This window comes from Lacerta agilis, chromosome 15 (genome assembly GCF_009819535.1).
Source record: "Lacerta agilis isolate rLacAgi1 chromosome 15, rLacAgi1.pri, whole genome shotgun sequence".
Classification (NCBI taxonomy): Eukaryota; Metazoa; Chordata; class Lepidosauria; order Squamata; family Lacertidae; genus Lacerta; species Lacerta agilis.
The window spans coordinates 43,714,262-43,722,772 of record NC_046326.1 but is presented as its reverse complement, the minus strand read 5'-3'; the positions used below and the strand labels follow the sequence as shown (position 1 = coordinate 43,722,772).

Below are 8,511 nucleotides of genomic sequence, written 5' to 3'. Positions count from 1 at the left end.
TTGAGGACGAAGCTGCTAATATTACTGGGTGCTTAACAACAATGGAGCGACGGTGACAATGGCGCAGCGGGCCGGGGGGCGTGGCCTGGCGGCGGCGGCGGACGGACGGAGACCCTGCTGGGCCCTCCCCGGGGCGTGGCCTGGCGGCGGGCTCCTCCCCTGGGCGGGGCTCCTCCCCGCGGGAGCGCACGTGGGCCGGGGCGGCGCGCCGGGAGCGGAGCGGAGCCGAGCGGGCCGGCAGTCGAGCGAGCAGGCAGGCGGGCGGGCGGGCGGCGGGCGGGCTGGGCGATGGGCCCGTGGCTGCGCTCGGCGGGGCTGGTGGCGGGCTCCACGCTGGCCTTCGCCGCCCTCCGCCAGGGGCTCCGGCTCAGCCCGCTGCCGGCGCACGTTCGCCTCGACGCCACCCGCACCTGGCGCTGGAGGAACCTGCTCGTCTCCTTCGTCCACTCCGTCGTGGCCGGGATCTGGGCCGTGGTCGGGTGAGTGCGGAGCAGGGCCGCGCGCCTCGGCGCCTGCACCAAATGCCCTCCCCTCCTGCCTCTGAGCATGCACAGAGAGATCCCCCCCGCCAGGCCACTGCCGGGGAAAAGGCGTCTTGGAAAGCCGGGGTGGTCTCTGAGCATGGACAAAGTGCCTCCCGCGCCGCCACCGCCGCCGCCTTTGCAGTTCCCGGAGCCTGGCTGCCTTTGGACATGCACAGAGAATGCACCATCTCTCAGGGAGGATGTATTTTGCAAGGCTGGCGTTGTGGTGGCTAGGAGTGAGGGTGGTGGTGGTGGTCTCTGGGCATGTACAGAGTGCCCTCCCTCCTGCAGCCTAGGCAGCGCGTTGCAAAACAGAGGACACTTTATTTCCTTGTCTCTTTTTAAAGGAAGACGTTGCTCTCCAGGGTGGGGCTACCAGATGCCGCTTCTATTCCCTCCCCTCCCTCCCCTCTCCCAGGGCAGCAGCCTGGCGCCAGCACCACTCAGGTTAAGACCCGGCTCCTGTCCTCAGGCTCTTGCCAAGGGCTGCCTGTCTAGGGCCTTGAAACAAGGCTGCTTTTGTCCTTTGAGATGATGGATCTTCCCTTTCCTGGTTCTACCTGTTCCCTAGATGATGTTTCCTGGGGAATTTCCTCGAGGTCTGTCCTTTTCCAGGATAACTGGAGGGACCAGAAATACCTCTAATAAGTCAGTGGAAGGAAAGGGTGCCCCTGAGTGTACACAGAGTGCGGGCTGCCCTTCTCTCAAGGAAGCCCACATGGATTTTTGGGAGGGAACCTAGCGAACCTCAGCGGGGTTTTGAAACGCCCAAGGAAGCCTGCGGCTGGCCAAGCAATAACCTGATGCTCTGCTCTCCCACGCTGCCAAGGTGGGGCACCTGTTCTTTGGGATGTTTCTTAACTCGACTCCGAAGGAGAAACTGGTCCGTCTCCCAAAGAGGAGGCTGCAGGCGAGGCCCTGGATGTGTCAGTCCCTGCCTTGGCCCAGCCTCTCTTAGCAGGCTGGGGTTGCCAAAGGGGGCTTGGGGCAGGTGCTCGCCCCCTGCCACTGTGCACCTGTTGTGGGTCTCCAGGCCCTCCTCATTCCAGCAGGTGCTGGCAAGATGCCAGTCAGAATCCCTCAGTTGCAAAAAGGACATCTGTCTGTGTGTTTGTGTGTGTGTGAATGCCAAGAACCTGATTTGGGATCTTCGTGCATTAGGAAATCCCTAATGGGGATTTCTTCGAGAGATAAGCCATGAAGTCTCCCCACCCCCACCCCATGTCGCAATAAATGGTTATTATTTGTAATACTATGTTGTTTTATTTAGCAATATTTATATACTGCTAAAAAATAATCTTAAGCATTTTGCATAAAATGGGACAAAACTTTCATTTAAAAACAACAAATGAAAACAGACTTTAAAGAGTGGCAGACATTGTGCTAAAAGCAGACTTGGGTTATTTAGTAGCAACTAATAACAACAACAAACCAATTTATTTTATTTTATTTTTAGTTTTCTCTGTTTCTCTCTTTTTAAACACTTGGGATTTTGGAGAAGGAAGGAACACCCTCATTTTGAATTTAGGGAAATTCTAAATGGTATCTGCGCTGGATTTGGGACATCTAATGTGAATCTTAATTATTTTAGTTTGCATTTGTGTCTGTGTGCAAGAGATTCCTCTTTGGGTCTGGGAAAGAGCTCGGCTTCCCTTAGCCCCTCGCCCAGAACCGACTGGCCAGTAAATCTGGTGGTCTGTGCCTGTCATATATTCCCTTCCCCTTAGTTTGGCTTAGTTCCATGATCCACCAGTTTTGCTCAGGGATCTCTTCCTTGTAATATGAAATGGATTTTGTGGTTTGATCAAGGGCACTTAAGAGTGTGTGACCTTGGTAAGGCTTAGGTCAGGAGGAACTTGTATCTCCTGAATTTACGGTACCCTTTTTAAAAGTCCTTATTGTAGATGGCCTTTCCTAACCTGTGAATCTCTTGTTTTCCATCCCACCAACCAGCGTGTGGAAAATGCCTGGGGCTTTTGCCGACCTCATCAACTCAACCTCTCGATCTGGGCATCTGCTGCTGTGTGTTTCCGCAGGTGAGAAGGAGGTGATGCTAGCGGTGCTGGGCTCAGGTGGGCAGCAACCCAGTGCCTTGTCTCTGGTGGAGTAACAGGCAAAAGGCGGCGCAGAGTAGTTTTGCCAAAAAAGGAAATGAATTTCAGTAGGGACAAATGTAATAATTGGGAATAATCACATGCACAGACTTAGGGATAATAATAATAATAATAATAATAATAATAATAATAATAATAATAATAATAATATAGATGCTATTCCTGCATTGCAAAGAGATGGACTGGATGACCCTTGAAGGTCCTTTCTGATTCTCCGAGATGCAACTCAGAGAGATGGAGGGTTTAGAAGCATTTTCCCACAGAAGATGAGCAAATGCTGGATATGTGGTTTTTGGATTGGGTAGACAGGATAATGGCTCACATTTCCCGTATTTCAATGCATCTACTGTACACTTAATGCTTTTGTTCCTAAGTTAAGAGCAGTTGTAAGCTGGGCGGAAATAATGAGCGGGGCTTTCAGAAGCCTTTTAACTGCAATGTACCTAAACATTAGTCTGATTGATTGCCGGGGGTGGGGCAAGAATCTAGGATGGCTTTTGCCAACCGCCTGACCTCCAGATGTTTCTGATACGACTCCCAGCTAGCGGTCAGAGATGGTGGGAGTTTGTAGAGGAGAGGGCTATCGAGGGCTACTAGCCACAATGGCTGTGCTCTGCCACCATGGTCAGAGGAAGTATTGCCAGTTGCTGGAAATGTCAGGAGAGCAGAGCTGCTGTTGTGCTCAAGCTTGTGGGCACCTGGTTGGCCGCTGTGAGAATAAGAGGCTGGTCTAGGTGGACCTCTGGCCTGATCCAGCAACCAGAGTCTTCCTATGGTCTTATGGAACCTCCAGGTCCCAAGGCAGTCTATCTGGATTCCTAGGGTCTTTGGGGCATTTGGCTACGGTGGGAACAGCCTGCTGGTCTAGATGGACCCCCTTTGGCCCGATCTGGCAGGCTCTTCTTAGGTCATGGAGGATAAGGCTCCCAAGATGTTTCTGAGCACCATTCAAAGTGTTGGTGCTGACCTTGAACGCCCTAAATAGCCTCGGCCCTGCTTAGCTGAAGGGGCGCCTCCACCCCCATCATCCAGCCCAGAAACTGAGGTCCAGCTCCGATGGCCTTCTGGCGGTTCCCTCACCACGAGAAGTGAAGTTACAGGGAACCAGGCAGAGTTTCTGACGCTTTGGGTCGACCTCACGTACCCCCGTGATTTCTCTGTGCAGCTATTTTTCTCCTGGCCCTCGGCGTGCAAACTCTCCCGATTGCGTGCTGCAGCAAGGTAGTTCTGCAGGTCAACTGTATGGAAATAAAACCCACCAGACACCCAGTGCTGCTGCCAACTTCCTTTTTTGCTCAACAGCATAACGGAACCACGGCTGGTGTTGCTAATTTTTCCCCAGCTGAGACTTGGGAGCTGCACTCTGTATTGTGGAGGTTGAGGCTGGACTGATTCTGCTGGGTGCCCATCAATATTTGGAGCCTTCTGATTGAACGGGAGGTTTTCCTTGGCCCAGAAAGAGGGGGTGTGAGGAGGCCGGCCTGCTCCGTCATGTGACTTCCTTGAATACAGGGTAGCTCAGTGGCAGGGTAGCTCACCTTGCATGCAGAAGATCCCAGGTTCAATCCCTGGTGTTTCCAGGTAGGCGAAAGACTCCTCTCTGAAACATTGGAGAGCTGCTGCCAGTCAGTGTGGACAATACTGAGCTATAATGATAATAATAATAATAATAATTTATTTATACCCCATCCATCTGGCTGGATCTCCCCAGCCACTCTGGGCAGCTTTCAACAAAATATTAAAATACAATAATTCATTGAATGTTAAAAACTTCCCTAAAAAGGGCTGCCTTCAGATGTTTTCTAAAAGTCAGATAGTTGTTTATTTCCTTGACATCTGATGGGAAGGCGTTCCACAGGGCGGGCGCTACTACCGAGAAGGCCCTCTGCCTGGTTCCCTGTAACTTGGCTTCTCAAAATGAGGGACCCGCCCGAAGGCCCTCGGCGCTGGACCTCAGTGTCCGGGCTGAACGATGGGGGTGGAGACGCTCCTTCAGGTCTACTGGGCCGAGGCCGTTTAGGGCTTTCAAGGTCAGCACCAACACTTTGAATTGTGCTCGGAAACGTACTGGGAGCCAATGTAGATCTCTCAGGACCAGTATTATGTGGTCCCTGCGGCTGTTCCCAGTCACCAGTCCAGCTGCCGCATTCTAGATTAGTTGCGGTTTCCGGGTCACCTTCAAAGGTAGCCCCATGTAGAGCGCATTGCAGTAGTCCAAGCGGGAGATAACCAGAGCGTGCACCACTCTGGCGAGACAGTCCATGGGCAGGGAGGGTCTCATCCTGCATACCAGATGGAGCTAGGTGGATGATGAATGGTCAGTTAGAAAAAAAGCAGCTTCTTTTTGTTCCGATTTAAAACCAACCCTGAGGACTGGCGTCTTGATGTATTTTTAAGGCTGTAGCTCAATGGGAGAGGCCCTGCCTGGCATGCAGAAGGTTCAGTCCCCAGTAGCATCCCCAGGTCAGGTAGGGGGAGACCCTAGAGAGCCGCTGCCAGTCAGTGCAGGTAGTACTGAGCTAGATGGGCCAGTGGTCTGCGATGCAAGGTATCTCCCCATGTTCCTCGGTTTAATACCCAATGGTTGCAGTGTTGTCATTTTTGTCCTTTTATTTACAAAAATATTTGTCCACAACATTTTCACAAAATAATAATCTCAAACGGGTTAGATCATTTTTGGTGCAGGAGTTTTAAAAGAGCTGAAATTCAAGGGGGGTTGGGGTGCTATCCTTTCAGGATAAAAGGATAAAGGTTTTAGGGCCTTTTTATAGTTTTAGGTGATGGTTGGAAGGGACCCAGGTGGCGCTGTGGGTTAAACCACAGAGCCTAGGGCTTGCTGATCAGAAGGTCGGCGGTTCGAATCCCTGCGATGGGGTGAGCTCCCGTTGCCCGGTCCCAGCTCCTGCCCACCTAGCAGTTCGAAAGCATGTCAAAGTGCAAGTAGATAAAAAGGTACTGCTCCGGCGGGAAGGTAAATGGCGTTTCCGTGCATTGCTCTGGTTCACCAGAAGCGGCATTGTCATGCTGGCCACATGACCCGGAAGCTGTACGCCGGCTCCCTTGACCAGTAACGCGAGATGAGCGCCGCAATGCCAGAGTCGACTGGACCTAATGGTCAGGGGTCCCTTTACCTTTACCTTTAAGTTGGGAACTGGAGTCCTAGCACCAGATTTAGAGCAGTTCCCCCGCACAGGGCGCCGAGCCGAGGGGCCAAAATGGAGAAGATTCGTTTTGGGGCACCAAATTTTGTCCTTGCTCAGGGCGCCATATTATCAAAAATGACCAAAGTCTGTTCCTGCGCACCCGGAAGGCCACACCGCAGGTTCCCCCACCCTTGGGGGTGCAGAGGGTGGCGAGAGCGAACCTCTTCCTGCTTCCATTCCTGCAGAGGGTTGGGCTAGATGACCCACGGGGTCCCTTCCAACTCTATAACTCTTATTGTTTCCTCCCCAGGTTATTTCATCCATGACACTCTGGACATCATCGTGTGCCGCCAGTCTCGGGCCTCGTGGGAGTACCTGGTCCACCATGCCATGGCAAGTACCAGCCCTTGTGGGCCAGGAGAGGCGACTCAGCAGCTGATGGCTCTGAGTCACAGAGATGGGAAGCAGGAAATTTCCCTGGTTTTTTTCTTTTTCCCTGCTGGAAAAAATGTCCTGTTTGTTAGTAAACATGAATGGGTGCTGTTTGCAAATTGTTATATCTACGAGCTTGGTATTTTCAGTGTTTTTAAGCTTGGTTTACTAAATATGAGAAAAATAACTTTTAAAAAGGTAGAATGTGGTCACTCAAGGAAGGCTTTCTGCACATGCTCACACCCCTCCACCTTCTATCAAAGCAGGCAAGAGTTTGCGGGGCCTTGTCTGCTGTGGCTGCATCCTGTATTCCAGATCTTCCCTTGACCAAGGGGGTGAGCTGGATGCCCTCTGGGTTCCCTTCCAACACTACAGTTCTGCGAATCCCTTGATTTGCTAATCTCTGCTACTCTGATAGACCAAAATGATCAAGGGAGTGGAACAGCTCTCTTCAGAGGGGAGGTTGCTGCATTTGGGACTTTTTAGTTTAGAGGCAGCGGGATAGACATTTATAAAATCATGCCTGGCATGAAGAAAGTGGATAGTGAAAAGCCTTTTTCTCTTAACACTGGAACTCTTAGACATCCCATGAACGTTGGGAGATTTGGGAGACTTCAAAGGCAGTCCTTCCTTCATCTGTGGAACTCCCTCTCACAGGAGGCCCCAATGGCCACCGGTTTGCATGGCTTTAAAAGAGGACTAGACAGATTCGTGGATGATAGAGAAGGCTATGAATAGCCGCTATCCATGATGGCTGCCCTCTTCCTCCAGGATCAGAGGCGGCAACGCTTCTGAATGCCAGTTGCTGGAAAACGCAAGAGGGGAGAGCTGCTCTTGTGCTTGAATCCTGCTTGTGGGTTTCCCCTGGGGGCGTCTGGTTGGCCCCTGTGAGAACAGGATGCTGGGCTAGGCCCAGGGACCCCTTGAGTCTGCTCCAGCAGGCTCTTCTGATGTTCTTTGACACTACAGAATTCAGCTTTCAGAGAACCTCGCTTTTGTTTTTAAGTGGTGAGTTCCTAGTCCTCATGATTCCGGGAGAGCAAGAGTGCTGGGCAAATGAGCCCGCTTTGGCCTGATCTAGCAGGGCTGCCTATTGTTTTGTTGTTTTGTTTTGTTTCGTTTGATACAATTTATTAATTTTATGGTAACAAAAAACAGATTTAAAAAATCACAATCAAAATCATACTTCTTAATTGACTTCCTGCCAACTCCCGCTCCAGGTTCCAGTTTTTCTACTTATTTATACACGTCCACTGAGTCTTATACTCTTTACTCTTAACTATCCAATTTTAAAACCTTATGCATATTATTACAGGTGACCTTTAAGAGGTCAACCAATGTAGAAGCCAATACACAAAGCTCACTCATTATGCCTGAACATTTCTCCCCCCACCCCCACCCCTTTTTTTTAAAGAAAAGAGAAAAATAAAATAAAAGAAGAACCATGTCCTCATTCTTTCTAGGGTTTCAAATTGCCCGGTGTGTCCTGCATAGTTTGTTAGTTTTTCTTGCCAATCTCCTTCATCCTCGCCTATTATGATGTTTAAAGACACGATTTCTCCCTCTCCTGCTTCTCTTTACTTCTCAGGCCATCATGGGATTGCTCTCTGGGATCCTCCTGAACCGCTTTGTGGCCGCTGGCCTGGTGACCCTCTCTGTGGAGGTGAGCAACATCTTCCTGACCCTCCGCATGATGATGCGCCTGGGCCACCTGCCCTTCCCCACCCTCTACCTGGTCAACAAGTACGTCAACGTGGTGGTCTACTTCCTCTTCCGCCTGGCCCCCCAGGCCTACCTGACCTGGTACTTTATCCGCTTTGTGGAGATGCGGGGCCAGGGCGCTTTCCTCATGGTCAACCTGGTTCTCCTCGACGGCATGATCCTCGTCTACTTCTCGCGCCTCATGCGCTCCGACTTCTGCCCGGGGGCCCGGGGCCCAGACAGCGAGAAGAAGTTCCTGGCGGACTGAGCCGCCTCCTGTGGTCTCTCCCAGACTCCTTGGCGGGCGGAGAGGACGGTTGGGGCAGTGTCAAAGGGAGAGCCGCCGCTGTCGTCTGTCTGGCTCCTCTGCTGCTGCCTGTGTGCCTTATCTGCCGAGGACTGCGCCGTTCTCACTGTGATGTTGTTTCAAAGCCTTTTTCCTTTCCTTGTTCTGGGCCCGGTGGGGTTAGGGGGCTCCGCAACCCCAGGCCTTGCCTTATTAGATGAGGGAGGCCATGCGCACCAATCGGCCCGAGCTGATCTGAGCTCAGCAGGAAGCAAGAGAAGATGGGGAGATTTGGCAGCTGGGGTTGAGTT

At 51.8% G+C, this 8,511-nt stretch overlaps 1 protein-coding gene across 1 annotated transcript; it reads left to right on the top strand.

The window, feature by feature from the left end:
- The first annotated feature begins 273 nt into the window (after positions 1–273).
- On the top strand, positions 274–8,241 carry TLCD1 (TLC domain containing 1). Its single transcript, XM_033172309.1, has 4 exons — positions 274–479; positions 2,478–2,560; positions 6,092–6,174; positions 7,802–8,241. The coding sequence occupies exons 1-4, from the start codon at positions 289–291 to the stop codon at positions 8,180–8,182; spliced, it is 738 nt and encodes a 245-aa protein (XP_033028200.1). The 5' UTR covers positions 274–288; the 3' UTR covers positions 8,183–8,241.
- Positions 8,242–8,511: the final 270 nt, after the last annotated feature.

Coding starts and splice junctions, on each gene's coding strand:
- TLCD1 (XM_033172309.1), top strand. CDS start 289: ATGGGCCCGTGGCTGCGCTCGGCGGGGCTGGTGGCGGGCTCCACGCTG. Junction 480..2,477: donor GGGATCTGGGCCGTGGTCGG/GTGAGTGCGGAG, acceptor CCCACCAACCAG/CGTGTGGAAAATGCCTGGGG. Junction 6,175..7,801: donor ACCTGGTCCACCATGCCATG/GCAAGTACCAGC, acceptor TTTACTTCTCAG/GCCATCATGGGATTGCTCTC.